The 20138-nt window shown below is 33.6% G+C and overlaps 1 protein-coding gene across 1 annotated transcript; it reads right to left on the bottom strand.

Annotated features, from left to right (window-relative positions):
- Nucleotides 1-18: 18 nt before the first annotated feature.
- Nucleotides 19-19943, bottom strand: tmc5 (transmembrane channel like 5). Its single transcript, XM_056453511.1, has 18 exons — nt 19710-19943; nt 16819-16921; nt 16664-16733; nt 16312-16566; nt 12426-12568; nt 11960-12107; nt 11730-11882; nt 10234-10403; nt 10074-10149; nt 9885-9982; nt 8980-9075; nt 8817-8892; nt 8607-8740; nt 5347-5520; nt 5135-5213; nt 4930-5013; nt 1784-1828; nt 19-525 (listed from the first exon to the last, which is right to left on the bottom strand). The coding sequence occupies exons 1-18, from the start codon at nt 19798-19800 to the stop codon at nt 463-465; spliced, it is 2058 nt and encodes a 685-aa protein (XP_056309486.1). The 5' UTR covers nt 19801-19943; the 3' UTR covers nt 19-462.
- Nucleotides 19944-20138: the final 195 nt, after the last annotated feature.

The raw sequence follows: 20138 nt of genomic DNA, 5'->3' as shown, positions 1-20138 counted from the left end.
TTCTTTGCATCCAACAAGTTAATAATTAAAATATATATTTATTTTTTATATTTACAAAGATATCTCATCAGAATAGATGTGTATTGGTGGAAAAACACATTAAATGTTTATTTGACAGTATTTGTGGAGCTCTGCACATGAAATGAAGAAAAAAATAGATGTTATTGCTCATTTTAGCTTAATTCTGCCTAGTATTTGTCAATTTGAAAAGTGGGAGAAAATTACTAAAACTTGGGAACTATTTAGTTAAAATAGATTGGGATTAGATTTTTAGTTTTTGGCCACAGTATCTAGTCTTTTTCCACATTTCAATTTGCAGGGCTGTTGGACGAGCACAAAATGTCATTTCTGTTGATCCTCACTGTTGATGTTTCTGAACAACATCTTTTCCCATCCAGTAGAGTGATGATAGTTAATGCAATATTTACAATTCAATATATACAGCATTGTTCGATTATAGTTTCACATATCCATGGGCAGTGTGTTGATCCAGTTTGGGTTGTAATGTGGCGTCTGGTCAAACTCCTACATGAAAGAAATGAAGGTGTTTTCAAATAGGGGATTTTCAAATACTTCTTTACCTAATAGAGCAAATGCATGAGGACTCAATTCCATCTTTACTCTGTAATGGGGTATATGTACGCAGACCTTTAATTTCAGCCAACCTTAGCGCTTCCGGTGAACTGTCTTTCCATTATACAATCGCCACGTTTAAGGTCTGATTTCTTTAAAAATCAGTGGTCTTCACTGCCTGATATATATATATACATGCATATACATGCATGCATGCATACATGCATACACACACACATACACACACACACACATATATATACACGATATAAATTGGGTCTCAGACCGGACAAGAAGCACTGCATTCAATTCCATTTTTCCCCGCCAAGTCTTTAAAATATGACAATTTATTTGACCTCAGTGTTTTCAAAGGAGTTTCTGAGCTCGCCTGCTGATCCTGACGCCACTATCGATTACAGTCTTTCATTTCGCTTTATGCTTGAACAATGCTTAAGTTTATTTAACTGAATGTATTTTAATTACATTACAACATCGATGCTGTACAAGGATTTTTTCGATGCTGTACTATGAATTTGTCACATTAAACTTTCACCGGAAGTTTATCATTGGCTGAAAATCACTAGCTGTGCATATACACCATTATCTCCGTTTGGAAGAGGTTAGTTTTTCTGGAGGTCATTGGAGATCTTCGTGGATGGCACCTTTTTAGCTCTTAAGTGGCTATTTAAAATACTTTGTTTTATATTTTGTTACAGACATACAGTGTCATCCTGCAACTGTTGAAATGTCCCAAACACTATTTTAACTGCCCAAAATGGGGAAAAAATGTTTTTACTCTCTGATAGTGAAGGCAAGTTAAAAAAAAAAAAATTCTGTTAAATATGCATTAAAAAATTTCGGGAAAATGTGTTTTATGTAAATTCGGACCACGAGTCCACATATATGGACACTATTTTTTTCTAAAAGTACATATCAAAAGATGGTACTTAGATTTTTATTCTAATTATGTTCCAATCAACCCAAATAGCAAAGAGAAATAAAAAATGCATGTAAAAAACACCTTGGGCCTTAGGAGATTAGAATGGAATTTGACCTCTTAAGTCTGTTCTCATACTTTTTTGTAATAATTGCAATCACCTACTGTTTCATGCGAAAACTCTGTGATCTCCAGAGAAATGTAGTCCCGTCACAATGTGTAATTCTGATCATTTATTTGCCCAATGTCCTTCCTGATGTGTTTTTGACTTACCTGAGCTACTGTTGGAACACTCCCCCGCATACTGCGCCTGAAAGGCTGTGTGGATAGACAAAGTAATGTGAGGAAATTAGAAAATTAAATAATGAAAAAAAAAAAGAAGAACCCAAGCTTTTGGTATTTTTATCTCCTAAAAACTTAACTATAAAATTCCATTAGACGAGAAGTTTTAATTAAGTAGCTGATACAGCATACACTGTCTTTTAACTAATGTAATATTAAATATTATTTAGAATGAAAATTTATGATGAATAAATGCTGTAGATTGATTAATTGTTGGTTCATGTTAGTTAATATATTGTAGTTACCTAATGGTACAAATAAAACTGTTAACAAATAAAAATTGTAAAATGTAACAGGGCATCCGAAGAGAGTCTTAAAGTCTTCAAATGTCTTATCTCTCAAAAGCTAAGTTTTAGGCCTTAAAATCAAAATTTTCTACTGAAATGTAGTTTTGTAGGTCTTAAATCTTTTTTTTTTTTTAACAGGTATTAATTTCCTGTTCATTTTGTTCTTTCTTAATTTTATTAATATTGTAGACTGAAGTAATTGACAGCTATGTTTTGTTATATTCTTGGTGAGGGTTATAGAATAGATATATTTGAAAATTAACAAACAAAAACATCAAATTATTATTGATAAAAAAAAAAACTAAATTTTATTACTGTATTATTAAATGTCTTGCATTTAAATGGTTTTTTGATTTGACAAGTGAAAATCTTTTCTAGCTGGGATAGTCGAAGAGAAAAAAACATTTATCTTGTACATGTCTAACATTTAATTCATAATGTTCTTAAAAATCTCTTAAGTCTTAAATTTAACTTAATAAAACCTGCAGAAACCCAAATGTTAGCATATTTAAACTATTGTGTTCACCTGAGAAACTTATAGAATATACAGTTTTAGTATTTCCTCCCATAATATATTTCCTTCATAACTCATTTCTTGAGGGAATGCAGGTGGTTTGCAAAAAAACTTTGGGAATGTAAAGGTTTTGTGATATATTAAAATATAATTTTTACTTAATGGAATAAGCTACAGTGCTCAGCATATATGAGTTCACCCCTCACAAATCTCTCATTTAAATGAATATTTTCTATAGGATGCTTTACAGTATTATATTTGTGCATATGCGTTAGATTAGTCAGTACTAAAGCCAAATATGTAGCTAATCAAACAAATTAACTTATAATAATGATCCAAAATTAGCACACCCAAATTTATATGTTAGGAAAAAATGTAAATAAAATTCAAAGAGCAAAATTCAAGAGAAACAAAAGATGTCTAAAATTTTGTTGAAATTTTGTAGTTTGTTATCCCCCCCCCCCCCATATTTTCAGATGAATTTAAATGGATTATCTTCCTATTTCTAAAGACATTTGTTCACTAAAACATTATTTTAATAAAAATATCTGTTTAATAAATCTGTTCAAATGCATCAAAAATACATGACCTATATTGATTGGGAAATGGATAAAACTATTTATTTCCGAAATGGGGTGTACTCTGTTATGCTGAGCACTGTAGTTGAAGTTTACTAGTCCTTTGTCGTAGACCTTAAAAAGTTGTTCCTGTTAAAGAAAATATATCCCTCTTCACTGTACTTTGATATGTGTAACTTTTTACTAAATTTGAAAACGTTTAATCAAGGACCCCTTTAAGCGGCTGTGGAGTTTGAAGAAACAATCACTGATATTGAAGAATCTTCAGTAGGTAAGTACCCTAGAAACCTTCTAATGACATTTACCCTGACTTCTGTTGTCTTGGGGCTGAAATCTTCACAATTGCTTGGTGTTTCTTATTATTATTACAATATCTTACTAACAATAACTAAATGCAAGGAGATTTGTTGCTTTTTTTTCTATTGTCTTGTTTTGGTGATTATCAAAACTTGGAAATCGATCAATAGACCACCAATCTTTGAGTGAATCTTGGAGACGAGTGGCAGCTTTTGAAAAACTTTCCTAAAGTTTACATGAAAGGATCGAAATTTATTTTGATAAATGGGGAGAATTTCTGTGACCCACAATGCTAGCAAACATGTAACGAGACAAAATAATAATTAAGGCTATTATATAGATTTTTAAGCCCCACCCCTCTTTTTTTTATGTGTTTTGGTTTGGTTTATTTACTCATTATTATTTATTTACTATCATAATTATTTATTTGATGTTATTTATTTATTTTTTTTGTATGTGTTTTGGTTTGGTTTATTTACTCATTATTATTTATTTACTATCATAATTATTTATTTGATGTTATTTATTTTTTTTGTATGTGTTTTGGTTTGGTTTATTTACTCATTATTTATTTACTATCATAATTATTTATTTGATTTTATTTATTTATTCTTTTTTGTATTGTTTTCTGTTAATGCTTTGTATTTAATAATCATCTGCATTATTTGCAAATAAAAAAATCTAGAAAATGTTCAAATCATTAAAAAAAGAAATGTCAAAATGAAGAGTTTTTCCTTAAGTAAAGTAATCTGCCAATGGGGTAAGCAAAATGATCTTATATCAAAGGTAAAGCAAGATTATTTTCCTTACCCATTTGCAGTTTTTTTTTTTACTTATTTTAAAGGAAAAACTCACTTAATTTTGTCTTATTTATGAAAAAAACAAGATGTTATTTTTTACTTATTTAAACAAAAATTCTACGATCAATTAGTCCTGACAGCATATGTTTTTAGTTCATTGTAACCTATTAAACTAAGTTAATCATGTTCTAACTCAATTTTACAAGTTACGCAAACTGTTTAAGTCAGTCTAACACAGGGGTCACCAAACTTGTTCCTGGAGGGCCGGTGTCCTGCAGATTTTAGCTCCAACCCTAATCAAACACACCTGAACAAGCTAATCAACGTCTTACTAGGTATACTTGAAACACCCAGGCAGGTGTGTTGAGGCAAGTTGAAGCTAAACCCTGGAGGGACACTGGCCCTCCAGGACCGAGATTGGTGACCCCTGGTTTAACATAATATAAGTTCAATGGACTCATAGGGTTAATTTGATTCAGCTTAATTTCAGGCCACCAGGGTTTTTTTATAGTGTAGATATTTGGACTATAAATAAGACAAATACTCTTAGAAAGCCAATTTTTGCAGTGTAGACCAGACCATACAAATGAGAAACACAAACCTGAGGACTGTAAGATGCTATTTCTCTTCTCTGCTTTTGGACATTTTGTAGTTTGTTCAAGAGAAACGCTTTGTCCTTTCCTCCCTGACGGGCAGATAAAAGAAGAGTCATTCAGGTTAGAACTATTATCCATATATAGCACTTCTTGATGACACTGAACCACAGAGGATGCTTAAAATGAGCTTGGTATGATCTTGGCACTCACATTCACAATCTGCGCTCGCAGAGACTTGATGAGCTGTTTCCGTCCCTGAGTGATTTGCCAGAGAAAAAAAGTGATGACTCTGAATGGAGAGACAAAGGAATGATGAAAGAATCAGAAAGTCTCCAGATTTCCCAGAGAATTGTTGGATGTAAAAATAGATTTTTCTTTTTCTATCAATGTTTAGTTTGGAAAGATCCAGCTTGTGGACTTACAGTACGATGAGGCTAATCAGATAGTAGAAGAGTTCACTTCTTAGGACGTTTTCAAATATCCACCAGACCCAGTTGGTTTCAGGAGGGCCCTGAATCGAATCAGTCCAATTGAAAATGGTGTAGAAGGGGGTTTTGAGACCCTGAAAAGGCCCACACTGATCTGAGGGCTGCAGGCTGAAAGAAAAGTGCAGAAGAGATATTTTACAAGATATTTTACGCTGTTATGTTTTTAAATGTTTTTTTTTTATTCAAAGATGCAAGCAAATATGTGTTTAGATTATTGTTTATTTATTTATTTATTTATTTATTTATTATTTTTGACATCAAGGCCCCCATAACTTTTCCATATGTTCACAATATGCTGGGTAAATATCAAGGATTTGCTAAATATTTAGTGCTTAATTTTCACCACATGAAAGTATTTGGCTAAAACTCTGTGTGAAACTAAAAATGTGTTTGATTTTTAATCCAATTAATTCCAAAGAAATATCTTTATTTTCTTGTTGTTGTAGTTTTGGCTTAGTTTAATGACTTTTTTTGTCATATTTCATTAACTCGACTTACTGAGTTTAAGTCATCTTTTTATTATATATTTTTAATTTTTGCAGTTTTAAATACAAGAACACAAACTGCTCCGTTATTTTTTTTCAATGCTTTTTTAAAAATATAATACAATATACCTTTTTAAGAGTTCTTATAACCTAACGTTTTTTTCTTGCCATGAATGTATCAAGTAAATCTAATAATTATCTTGATGTGGAATTATAAATGTGTGGCATCTGTCTTGCATAGATAAAACAATTAAAGGTGCAGTATGCAATGCAAGATTGACACCCAGTGGTTGAACTAGGTATTGTATTTTTGGATCAAAACAAACGCAAGCACAGGTTGCCAGGTTGAGGACCAACAGGAGGGCCTGACGATCGAGCCTAAAGGCTGATTTAAATCATGTTCTGTATAAAACCAACGGCACATGATAGAAGAAATATTTACATATAAAAAAAGAGTTTGTCTTCTAACAACACCTCGAATTAGGGATGCTCAAAATAAACAATTAACCAAAAGGGTGCGTTCGTAACCAACTAATGGTATCAGTTAAACGATTAAAAAAATATATATTTTATATATTTTTAAAGTTTTGCTGCATAAGGGGCCAATCACAGCGAACAAGCTTTTTGCGTTTAGAGGGGCATTTTTTAAAGGGTTAACTAACGGCTGCGAGTGTTATGCGCGGTGCTTATGCACCCTGCGCGCCTCAAGTTTTGCAGTTGTCCACACTCTGATCGGAAAAAGCACATTACGTCAGTCATGTCTTTTTCATTCTTCAATCAAATGAAGGCAGAGGCAGGGTTTGTGTTGGGCTGCACTTTTTGTTTTCTTGTCAACATAAAAGGCAGTGAGGTGCGCCTCATGTTTTTGGAATGGAAAAGCGCGATCGGTGTGAATGTGCAACAAATATTTGTTACTCGCAGGACGGTAACACGTGCAATCACACGTGTCTACAGACGTATTTTGGCAAAGAAGCAGATTGAAAAAAAAGAATATTTCTGGTCACAGTTTGACACAGACGAGTTGACACAAATCAGCGCTGATGCTGGTGGATTTAGTGTACAACTAATAACTACAGTTATTAATAGTCCTTATATAATGTCAATTTTTAAAATAGCCCACATAATCTACGAATCGAACAAATTCAAAGATTTATTAGATTTTTGCATAATAAATAACTCTGCACCAAACTGAGGCTTTCATTTTGTAGATAATAAAACATGTATGCAAATTAATGCAATATCATATGTAAACAACAAAATTGTTATATGCTATATATTTTAAAATAAATCAGTATTTTAAAATGCAATATTTAATATGTCACTCAAAATAGACATGTCATTCATTTTATTAAATTATATTTTAATATTGATCTGTTAACGGTTATTATTCGGTTAACGTGCGGCTGTTGTCGGTTGGTAAAATTAACCGAAATGAGCATCTCTACCTTGAATTGATATCTTAGAAACGTCTTCTATTTCTTGAACTACAGAAAACTGACAATGATCCCCTCAGGTACAGCTCATGTGCTTTATTCAGTGTTAAATGCTAACAATGTGAGTTTGAATGCCATTTAACATGACATTTATTGCCATACTACTGAAAGCAGCAGCAGCAGATAAATCACCTCAGGTCTTGAAGATAAAATAAACTGTTTGAAATTAAACTTTAAAACTGTGAAATAATGCAACCCAACATGTATCAGTGATTCAGCATCTATATTTAATAAAGTTAAAGAGGTTTAATGTGTATTAATTAGATTATAAACCTTACCGTTTTGTGAGTGAGTGCATATTCTGTGCTTCAGAATGGCTGTATTTAAATTTCTGTCACGTTTCGTCTGGTTCAAACAGCCAAAATGCTTAACACTGCAAATCTCATCACAGCGCGTTGTCAGGACAGGGGGTTGCAACTTACCCTGCTCACCTAATGTTTACTTTCATAATTGTATATTATTTGCTGATTAATAATTTATGTAGAACTCTGAATCTGAGTTTTTTATTTATTTGGAGTCTGCTACTGTCCACCAGAGGTCGCGGATGCATGCTTTGAGAGCCTTTCTGAATGAATGAAATGATGTGTGGTTTTCCATCAAGGCAACCTGGGGTGCTGAAAAATAATTGACTAAAGTGGCAATGGCCGGGTTAAAAGAACCAAAACGAAGACAGCGTTCCGGCATGTAATAGACATTATCAAAGCAGAATATCTGACTTCAGCATTGCTTTTCAGATAAACAAGAATGTTCACTAAATGTTTCCTAAATATCTGCAAGCATATTATGGTGTTAGTATACTTTAGAAGAGTCAAAAACTTACATACAGCACCCTTAAAAAAGAAGTACAGATTTTACATTTGTAATCTGAAAAGCAGGATATTTAAACGAAAATCTATCCCAACAATGAAAATTGTCATACCCTCACATCATACCATAGAAGTGTGATTTACTTCTAACTTTACTTTTATTATGTCTCTTCTTTAGATTTCCATTTTATCTACAAATATTAGTGGAAGTGAACCATATCTATTTGCGTACCAGAAACAATGACACAACATCACTTTTAGGTTGACCGTCCCTTCAAGAGCTCAATCTGGAATTGTTTGATATTCATAGAAACATGAATGAAGCTACAAACAACACTTCATGCATCAGTTTGTCTGGTAACAGTTGATGAAACCGGAATTGAAAATCTAAAAAGTAGAAAGGGTCAAACCTCCAGACGGTGAAAGCCACCACAGACAGCGCTCCCACGAACGAAGGGAAGAAGAGAAGAGCGATGAAGACGGTCTGTATCTGTGCGGCTCTGCCAGTGTGTTTGGGAGGCTGACAGTTCATACTCAGACTGAGCTGAAACACAAAACCAGATTAACATCATGACAATGCAATCATAATTGCAAGGACAAACTACTATAATGGTGCTTACCTTTTTTAAGTAAAAGATGATAAACAGTTTAAGGACTTGCATTGCAGGAAGTAAAGGGGAGAAGTAAATTCCAATCCTGCACAGGAAGAGAGATAAAAGAGATGCTCGTCAGCTGGAAGGAATATCAAAGTATAGACTTTAAGAGATGTACATATTGACTTACCAAGCCAGAGTCTGAGCATAGATCAGATCAAGTACATTCCTCGCAATGTCAAACTCGGGGACGCCAAGACTTTGGATGCACATGGTTCCGATTACACTGTAGCAATTTTGAAAAAGTGAAATGAAAGTGAGTCGATTGATTTTGTGTCGTCTGTAATCAGCGATTGCTCTTCATGTTGAAGAATGCGCAGTATACTCTTGAATAGAACTGTAACGTAACCCATCTGCTTAGATTTATTCATTCATCGCTTAGTAAAAACACAGCTTATGGTACAAAGTAAAAGGCAAATATATCATTTACAGTATAGCGCTGTTCAATTATTGAGGGTGGTAAGCAGATTTTGAAAGAAATTCATGCTTTTGTTCTGCAAGGACGCATGTAAAAAGAAGTAATTCTTTGTTTTAAATTAAAAATTCAATTTCACTTTCATTGTGACCCACACAACATAGTGCTGGCAGTTTAAAATAGTGTTTATGTACAATTATTCTACATAAAACATACCTGCACTAAACTAACAGTGGTCATACTGAATAAAAATGCAAATTCACTTATTTCCAGCAGGGGGCGCCTGTATAGCTCGGGAACGTCTAGGTCAGCGGTGTCAAACTCTGTTCCTGTAGGGCCGCAGCTCTGCATGGTTTAGTTCCAACTCTAATTAAACACACCTGATCTTACTAATTAAGTCCTTCAGGCTTGTTTAATACCCACAGGCAAGTGTGTTGAAGCAGGGCTGGAACTAAACTTTGTAGGGCTGCGGCCCTTCAGGAACTGTCTTTGACACCCCTGCTCTAAGTCAAGGCGAGTTGCGGTTGGCCATGTTTTAGGACAAATTCAAGAGTGCTCAATGTAAACAGATGCAAATCACAACAGAACGGATGTTTTCACAGTTCCAGTATTTGACTTACTTGCGAAGGAATTCACCAAAGAAAATGCCAAGCAGACAGAATATGAAGTCTATGATCAGCAGTCGATATACGCTTTGTCCTACAAAGGACTCCCAACACTATTAAAAAAAAAAGATTACAAACAAATAAAGAAACACTATAGTGCTTTATTAGTAACCCATGTGAAACATTTGGTATTGGTGCACCTACTGAGATTCTGTCAGGGACAAAATTGAGCCAGTAAAAGCAAAGAATTCCAAGAAGGGACATCTTCAGAATAATATTTCTAGAAACAAACCGGACGATGAAGTGTTAATAGTGACATTGTTAACAGATGCTTCAGGTAATTGTAACAAGACTATGATCGCACCTCGTGATGCTGATGTAGATCTTAGCCCGTGGGTTGGAGTAAGTCTCCATTTTGCCAATGAGGGAGTAAAGGAGAGGCACAATCAGGTTGATAAGCGACACAACCACAGGCAGAAGCAGAGTAGACGCCTCAGACACTAAATCATTTGGATCTTGGTTGAAACTAAAGGTCTGTAGGGAAATATAAGCACAGGCTGAATGTGTCGTATTTCTACTGTAATATATTGCATGAAATCGCATACTGATCTACTATATTAATGAAACAATTTAGCAATGAACTAATCTAACTAAACGCATATAAAATTAGGTTGAGAAATTGCTCCCAAAAGAAAAAAAAATTGTGTGATTAAGCATAAAATCTATAATGTAACTGTTAGGCCTGCAACGGCCATGCTTCTTCACCCATTTTTTTTCCAAAATTTATAAATTGGTGTTTATATATATTTTGAAATTTATTGCAGAAAAACCAGTTACTAATATGCTTCAAAAAATGTTTAAGTTCTACAAAAGAAAGAAATCCATACAGGTTTAAAACAACACAACAGTACAATTGCAAAGCAATGGCATCATTTTCATTTGAATTTTTCTTATTAATATGAAAATATTAAATATATATTTTTAAAAATAAGTAAATTAATTAATTTAGTTTTATACAAAAATGTTACTAAAACTGCCAGTAGGTGATTGTATTTGTCTGTTGATTAAAGCATGGTTTATACTTCTGTGTCGAGTGATTATCGTGACCCATGGCGCATGCCTTGTGCGTAGCTGCGCATTTATACTTCTGCGTGCTGTTTGTGTTGCTCTGCAATAACACTTCCGAAACACCTGCTGGCAGTGAGATTTTTATGTTCCTTTGTTTTGAGTTTCTTTGCTGGTGTTACGCTATCTTAATGTACAAGTGGCTCAAACTCACTCATTTTGAGGCATGAACCGGCAATCTTGCAACAACTTTGATCAAGGTAAACAGAAAACAAAACTTTCCATCTGGAGCTCCTTCACAGGACTCCATACTTGTAAACACTCTCTCCAACGGGTTAGCGCAGCTCTCGGTCTTATCCACACTCGTCAGCGCTACCAAGTCAACCAATCGGAGAGCTTATGCCACGTATCGTGACGTGTAGTTACATTTTTTTGAGAGGTGCGTGTCGGCGACAGCCATGGCGAGGGCCATGCGACCACACGAAGGCTGCGCTGGAGCATACGCGTGTGCTTGACACAGAAGTATAAATCAGCCTTAAATCACTAAGCCATTAATTCAGTTGATTCATTCAGCAATTACATAAACTGCTCTTAATATGAATGGCTCATTGAATCATTAGTTCATCAGATATGTGAACCATGAAATGTGTTCTATTATTGTAAGGAATTATTATTATTATTATTATTATTATTATTATTATTATTATTATTATTATTATTATTATTATTATCATTATTAAAAGTAAGAAACTAGATGGTGTGTGTGTGCGTTCAATATTTTCAGAATGAACTTACCAACTGTTCCGTGCCCAGAAAGTAGATGCCTGCACCAGAGCCTACGGCAAGTAATAAACAGAGCAGCCAAGCTACTAAGTTGAGGGACAGATGCTTTATTCTGTCAGACAAAGAGATTTTGTTTTTCATCTGTAGCCTTTCTGATAAGGACTCCTGGAAGACACGGGCAGAATAAGCCAAGGGAAGCAGAAATGGGCTGATGCCTTTCAGAAATATGAACAGGTATGAACCTTCAGCTGAATGCCGAGGTTGTTCTTGTTGTACTGTATGGCTTTTTCATTGACGACACTGAAATCCCAGCTGCACAGGAGACGCCAGGCTCCTCCAGAAACGGGGCCTGTTTCCAGCACAAAGTTCTTCTGAAAGGTTCTGGACATGCTGTGGAGGAGGACAAGAACACAGGTCTTTTTTATTTTTATTGCCTTTGAGACATTGTAACAGTAGCTTGTTGAATAAGTCGTCACTTCAGTTCATATGCTGACCTTTTGAGTCAAAACATGCAAATTTCCAAAACAATCATAGCCATTGACTTAAATGCCATAGGCTAATTCAAATGGCAAATATTCCATATGTGAAGTCTGGGAAAATGTGTAAATGCTAAACAGAACGGAATAAGTCATATAGAACAAAACAAGCCCTGTATTGCTTGTATCCCGTTAAAGCCATAACGACTTTCAGTACTCGATAATATGTTACCTGTAGATAAGAGAAAGCCCACACAGAACCATATATGCAGCTATGGTGAAAAAGTAGGCCAGCTGCATGTTGTAGGCCGGTTTGGATACAATCACTTCACCATCATAACCACCATAGAACAAGACCGTCTGGTTGAAGTAACCCTGTCGACAAAGATATTGTTACAGTATATTCTATAGACCATTTTGAGGGATGTAAACAAAAACAATGGTCCCAACGTATTTCCTGCTTTACATTTTAAATTTCTATTGCTTCCCAGAATCCAAAAAGAGCCACATATTGAAAAATAATGTCATGATAGCAGTTTTAACATTAACTTAGGATTGAATTGCTTCTTGTTACAGTTCTGAAATAGTGTGATAACAAGCAGGAAATGTTCATGGGCAATGACATCGCCACGTTGAAATGGTCTATAGACAAAAAAAAATTAGGTTTCAATTCATTCGTTCACCCCAAAAATAAACATTTCCTCACCCTTTCGCGGTTTTCAAACCTTTGCGTTTCTTTTCTGTTCAACACAAAAGATTTTTGAACAATGCTAAAAACCATTAGCCATTGACTTTCATAAAAGGAAGCAATTCAATGGAACTCAATGGAGACCGGTTTCAAACGTTCTTCAAAGTATCTTATTTTGTGTGTTTAACAGAAGAAAGAAACAGAAACAGATTTGGAACAAGTGGAGGGAGAGTAATTACAGTTTTTTTTTTTACAATCACTATGACAGTTTTTTCAATACATTTAACAAGTTTCCTAAACTCTTAACATGTTAGCACAACATCCATCTTCGTGGGCTATACAATTAACACATTTCTTGTTGCTTTGACACAAAATGCATCCAGTTGACACCAATTTAAAATGTTTGAACTTCTTTTACACACAAGCTCAACCAAGACCAAAACAATGTGATTTTACAGTCAAATTTACAAATGCTTTCACACAGTGTGTCAGAACAGATTCTAAATGTTCTAAACCAGGGGTCACCAAACTTGTTCCTGGAGGGCCGGTGTCCTGCAGATTTTAGCTCCAACCCTAATCAAACACACCTGAACAAGCTAATCAACGTCTTACTAGGTATACTTGAATCACCCAGGCAGGTGTGTTGAGGCAAGTTGGAGCTAAACCCTGCAGGGACACCGGCCCTCCTGGACCGAGATTGGTGACCCCTGTTCTAAACACAACTTATATAGGCTAAAGTCAAAGTGAACAGCTGTTCATATTGTGAATTGAAACAAATATATTTCCTGTATTTGATTCCATTGCCAATGAGAAACAGCTAATTGCAGTAATGCATATTCTCACTGTCGATTCCCATCTAGATCCCACACTCATGTGTTGAGGTTTGCCTAATCACATGATCATATGTCCTAAAAGAGGACTCTTGAGGAACAGTGAGTGCATCAAATAACTCCGTCACCAATGTGTCCAGGTAAGGTTATCCAATACAGTCATTACTGTACTATATACAGTGTGTTTGCAGTAAACTACTCTATAAACATGGAGTTCATTAATACATACAGTAGATATACACTACAGTACAGCATTTACATACACTGTGTCTAATTACTTTCAGAGAGTCATGGAGTTGGAGGCCAATCAAGTCCCACATGAAATTATCTATGTTGATGAGGCTGGCTTCAACTTGGTGAAAACATGTCTACATGGGGGTAACATAATAGGCCAAAGGGCCACAGTTACCGTGCCGGGCCGGTGAAATAGAAGCTTGGGCAAATGCAGAAGACCGGGCAGAATAGATTGAAAATTGCAGTGCTTTTTCTGTTTGTATATCTTGCAGTAATGTCCTTTTGCAAATAAAGTCTGTACTGCAGCAATTCTGTGTCTGTAATTTTTTTACATAAACTTGCATAAAAAGCTACTCTGAGATGGTCGTTCATTTTTTGTATTGAAATTCTGCAGCAAAAGAAACAAAATTCATGCATTTACTAAACCCAACAAAACAAAATATAAGGGCAGAGCTGACACATAAAATACTGCAGTTTCTGTAATGGCAGCTGATGATAGTGTTTTTTTTTTGTCAATGTGTTATGACTGACAAAATGTTCCTGTTTTAAGAGAACATGTTAGTGTTTTGATTAATTATTTGAGTTTGAAAAAGGTTTAAAGTGTTTTGTTAGACATAGTGTATTGTGTTAGTTTATTATTGTATTTTGAACATTAGTTTTGCGGTTTAGTATACAATGTGTGATTTTGAGCATGAAATTAAATGTTTTGACAATTGTGTGTTTTAGGTGTGTGTGTTAAGAGTTTAGCAAAAAAAAACTTTAAAAGTCTTTTATTGGCAACATTGGTTCTGTAAATAACCTTTAACAGAAGTTCTACCAAAGTTTTTTATTTTATTTTTATTTTTTATAGATTTTCCTGCAGTTCAAACTAAGAAAAGCTTTTTAGAAAAGGGTTGGGTTGCATTACTTGTATTGGGTTGTGTTACTTGCATTGGAACATGTTGTTCACACCAGAGGCTTAGAATATAGTTTAAAAACAAGCTAGTTTGTAATTTCAGCTTCAACGTTTGTTCCTAAACCTGAACATAGCTAGTAAACACTGTATAATGTTTAATATAGAAATTTGATACTACCAATGTATCACGATACTGCTGATACTATGATGTACATTCACAAACTATATTTGAAATGAACGATAATCATTAAAAAATGTATAATTATATTTATTGTGCACTGTAAAAATGCTGGGTTCCACAGTTGATTTGTGTAGGGACAACATGAAGGGAATAAGTTAACCTCTTACTACCGCTTCTACAGATTTAAGTGGATGGAACATAAAGCAATTAGGTTGCCCCCAAAAAAACTTAATAATTTGTGTTGTCTCAACTCAATTTAATTAAGTAGTTTGAACAAACAGCAAACGTGATTTATTTATTTTTTTTTTTTTATGTGATTGATTTTACTGGACATCACAACACCAACTGATGTACACTAGGCATGGGATGATAACCGGTTTCAAGGTTTACATCAGTTTGGAAAAGTCAAGTTTTAAAAAACTTTCTGCTGTACAGTTCCTAAGGTATGTGTAAGGGTTTTTAATGCATTTTATATGCGTTGTAAATAAATATGCTTTTGAAACTAATGAAGAGAGCAGAGGTCAATGATTTATTTGAACTATTTAGCCTGACCTTGTTTTCTGTTCCAAAATATTACAAATGTTTCCTAAGATAAAATATATTGTGTTCAATACGGGGAAGGTTGTTGTTTTTCCCAGACATACCATGCAACCGTGGTATTTTTATCCAAGATTATCATACCGTCAGAAACTTATACTGGCCCATACCTAATGATATTCACTCTTTAGTTCAGGTTCATATTAAATAGCCACATGATATTCTGCCCCTGAAATGTAAATATATGAACTCTATCATACGGATAAAGGATTGTTTGTCAGATAAAACAAGAACTGATGCAATACAGTTAATCTGCTGGTTTTAATTTACTCTTACCGCTGCCCGGAGGCTTCTGTAAATATTTAGTTTATGGATTTATGTTTTAATTTAGTAATGGTGTGATACAAGTAATATTCTGTTTATCAACTTTCAAAGCTACCAAAAAAAGGTTTGTAATCTATAGCAAACTTTGAGCGGTGCTAATACACTCAAAAAAAATATCAAGTTTGCTACTAGTTCAATTTACTCATTTGAAATGAGCTGAAACAACACAATTCTTGAGTTTCTGGGGGGACAACTTAATTGTTTTATGTTCAATCAACTTAAATTTGTAAAAACTAAGTTAACTTAATTCCTTCATGTTGTCCCGACACAAATCAGTTGTGTGGAATTTTTTACATTGTATATTAGCTGGTAGATTGAATGTTGTGTTGAATGAATGTAACCTTTAGAGTCAATAGAATAATAACTCACCACACCAGTGAGCAGCTCAAGTCCTCTAAAGCCAGTGACATGGCTGATATTGGGCGCATGGACTATTTGTGGGATTGTGATGAAGCAGAAGTTGATGACAAAGGAGAAGACGTTGAACTTCAGCAGCCATTTCAGAAACAAGAAGTAGGAAAGTACAGAAGTGCCAAATCTGCCCCCAATCTCCTTCAGAGTATCTTGCCATACAACCAAACGCTGCCTGGTGGATATCAAGCTGGCACGAAACCTGCGGAAAGACTGAAGGTGCAGTTTGTTTTCAGAACAATCATACAATACTGTGATGAATGTGAAATAATAAACATATCTAGATTTTAAATGCGTCTTATCTTCTTACTAGAGACATCTGTTGTCGACAGTCTGTGGGGAGAATGGTTTTCGATAGTTTGATGTTGTTCACTCTGTTCCTGTTGAGGAGATTGTAAGTTCAGGGTTAGATCAGGTATTGTTGGAAATACTGCATAAATGTATGATGATGCAAAAGGCATTAACCTGATTGTTTTCCTCTCGTTATATGACATAGGTAATGACCGTATCGCTTGAAATCTGGCTCCAGCTGACAGGTCTGACAGATCTGATACCAGTTCAGACGTATCTGGGGTCACAAGTAAGGATTGTATATAATTGTTTTGTTTTTCGTAATTTTAATACACTTGTGTGTTATTTTAAAATAAATAAATATACATATATACAGTTTATATAAATATTATCCCATTTGTGAAAATTTTCCAAATGATGTTTAACAGAGCATGGAAGTTTTCACAGTGTTTCCTGTAATATTGTTTCTTCTTTTTTGTTATTATTTTGGGCTAAAATAAAGGCAGTTTTTAGGGTCAGTGTCATTAACCCTGTTTTTTTTTGTTTTTTTGATAGGCTACAAAACAAACCAATGTTATGCAAAGACTTGCCTAATTAACAACATATTAAAACTTGCCTAGTTAACCTAATTAACCTAGTTAAGCCTTTAAATGATTAAATTTATCCGAATACTAGCGTCTTGAAAACTATCAAACAAAATATTATGTACTGTCATCATGGCAGAGATAAAAGAAATCAGTTATTAAAAATGAGTTATTAAAACTATTGTTTAAAAAACACAACCTCTCTTCGTCAAGCTTAACTTTTATCAGCAGGGCTAATAATTCTGACTTCAACTGTATATATTCAACAAGGAGGGATTTAAGTGATTTGAAATACATTTTTAATCCTAAAAAGATTTCTATTTCAAATAAATTGTCTATTTTACCAAAAGTATAATTTTGAATTCTCAAATTAGCACATCAGAATGTTTTTTTAATAACTGAAATGCAGCGTTGCTGTTATAGGAATTAATTACATTTTACATATTACAAAGGAAACACAACTAATATTTTACACTAATCATGTTTTACTGTGTATTGAATGCAGGCCTGTTGCCAAGGGGGTTCGGGTGGTTTGGAGGACACTGACAAAGGTCCAGAATTTGTCCCATACATTAGCTCATTTGTTCTATTTTGACTGCTATGCTATCATAAATAGTGAAAATAACCCATCGGTGTGACTTCAGTTAATCAGTTTTAGTCAATGCAAACAAATATTTTGAAGACTCCAACATCCAGCTGTGCTAGAAAACATCTGATATAAGCAAAGGCATCTTTCACTACTATATTGTTTTTTAATGGAGAAAACATTTGACAAGTAACTTTTATTGTAAAGCTTGAACCTTATTCTTGAAAGAAAACATGACTAATAAAAAGTGTGAAGGACCAAAAGTCAATCAATTTAAATAATCAAAAATCAATTTAAATAATATTTTGGCTATTGTTGTTATCCATGAATTTTTAAATGTACTTTTTTTACAAGAGAGGCTAGATAAATTGTGAAGCACTAAATAATAATAATATTAATAATAATAATAATAATAATTATTATTATTATTATTATTATTATGTTTACATTTTTTATCATTAAAATGGCCAAATTCTGACTGAGGAAAATTGAATGTGCTGGCCAGTTTGTTATTTGCTTAATAAATTTCAGTAGGCTTCAGTTTATAATTTAAAACTTTTTTTCTAATGATATATGATGTAATTTGTATTTTAAAAATAAATATTTTTTATATTTCTTTATGCTAAATATTTAGGAATATTGTACTATTTAGCTAAAAATAGTGCTTAAAATGTGACTTAAATACAGTATTAAAATCGCTTAATAAATAGAAAATGAGACGAATAATTGCAAAAAGGTCCACTATTTTGAGAAAAAAGAACCACCCCTTTTACCAGGCTGGGTACAGTACTGAAATGTGTAAAAGATTTACAATTGATAGTTCTATAAACATAAACAGTTGAAGTCAGAATTATTAGAAAATTATGTTTAACAGAGCAAGGAAAAAGTTCACAGTATGTCTAATAATATTTTTCTTTTTTCTGGAGAAAGTCTTATTTGTTTTATTTCGGCTAGAATAAAAGCAGTTTTCAATATTTTTAAAAGTCATTTTAAGGACAAAATTATTAGCCCCTATTTTTTCGATAGTCTACAGAACAAACCATCGTTATACAATAACTTGCCTAATTACTCTAACCTGCCTAGTTAACCTAATTAACCTAGTTAAGCCTTTAAATGTCACTTTAAGCTGTATAGAAGTGTCTTGAAAAATACCTAGTAAAATATTATTTACTGTAATCATGGCAAAGATATAAATAAATCAGTTATTAGAAATGAGTTATTAAAACTATTATGTTTAGAAATTAGTTGAAAAAAATCTTCTCTCCGTTAAACAGAAATTGGGGAAAAAAATTAAAAGGGTGCTAATAATTCAGGGGGGCTAATAATTCTGACTTCAACTGTGTGTGTGTGTGTGTGTGTGTGTGTGTGTGTGTGTGTGTGTGTGTATATATATATATAATATTTTTTATTTTTATTTTTATTTTTTTCATGACATTTCTTCTTAATTTATAGCATAAAATGACAATTGGCCATTTTTTCAGACATGATTATATTGCTTTTAGACAACACATTAATATTAAAAGGTCAAAAAAGTTAAGAAAGCAATATGGACAAACCCTGATTGTCAGTGAGAAATATATATATTTTTACCTATTGGAATTTTCTAAAAAGCAACTTATTATTATTATTATTATTATTATTATTATTATTATTATTATTATTATTTAAATAATAATAATATAATTTGCTCTGAATGGCAATATTTTTATTTGAAATGTAAAGAAATCTTATCAGACCTTTTGTAAAATAAAAGGAATATCAAATTAAATACCCAAAATAAAACTCATACCTAGTAGAACCAGGCAAACCAATCATTTTCAAATGCTTTATATTACAGTATATATTACTCATTTAGCAAAAGACTCATCGATCTCATTCTCACAAACATGACTTACTGTTTTCAACTTCCTGCCGGATTTCTTGTGCCGTAAGTCCCAGGTTTTCCAGGGCCGTGCCATGCTGTGGGTAGACGCTCATCCTCCTCATCCTGCTTTTCAGATCATAGATTTGTCCTGGCAGAGAATAAATAAATAGACTTTTAACATTACATTGTGTGCATAGGCGCTCCAGGAATAACAGACTGCGGTGTTTGCTGGGCTCACTAGACTGGAGGAACAAGGAAGTTGTGGTATAATTGTAGGATACAAGGTACAAGTGGGCTGTATCTCATTTTATCTTTGTGTCCTGTTGTCCGGGTGACAGGTTTCATTGGCCAATGCCGCGCGGAAGGAACTCTGTGGTCTGGTGTTGAGTTACATTTAAAAAGGTATTCATTAGTTATTCATTAACTGTCTTCCAGCTCGTCAGCAGCAATATAATGACGA

This window comes from Danio aesculapii, chromosome 3, assembly GCF_903798145.1.
Source record: "Danio aesculapii chromosome 3, fDanAes4.1, whole genome shotgun sequence".
NCBI lineage: Eukaryota > Metazoa > Chordata > Actinopteri > Cypriniformes > Danionidae > Danio > Danio aesculapii.
This window is presented reverse-complemented; position numbering and strand designations above follow the sequence as displayed.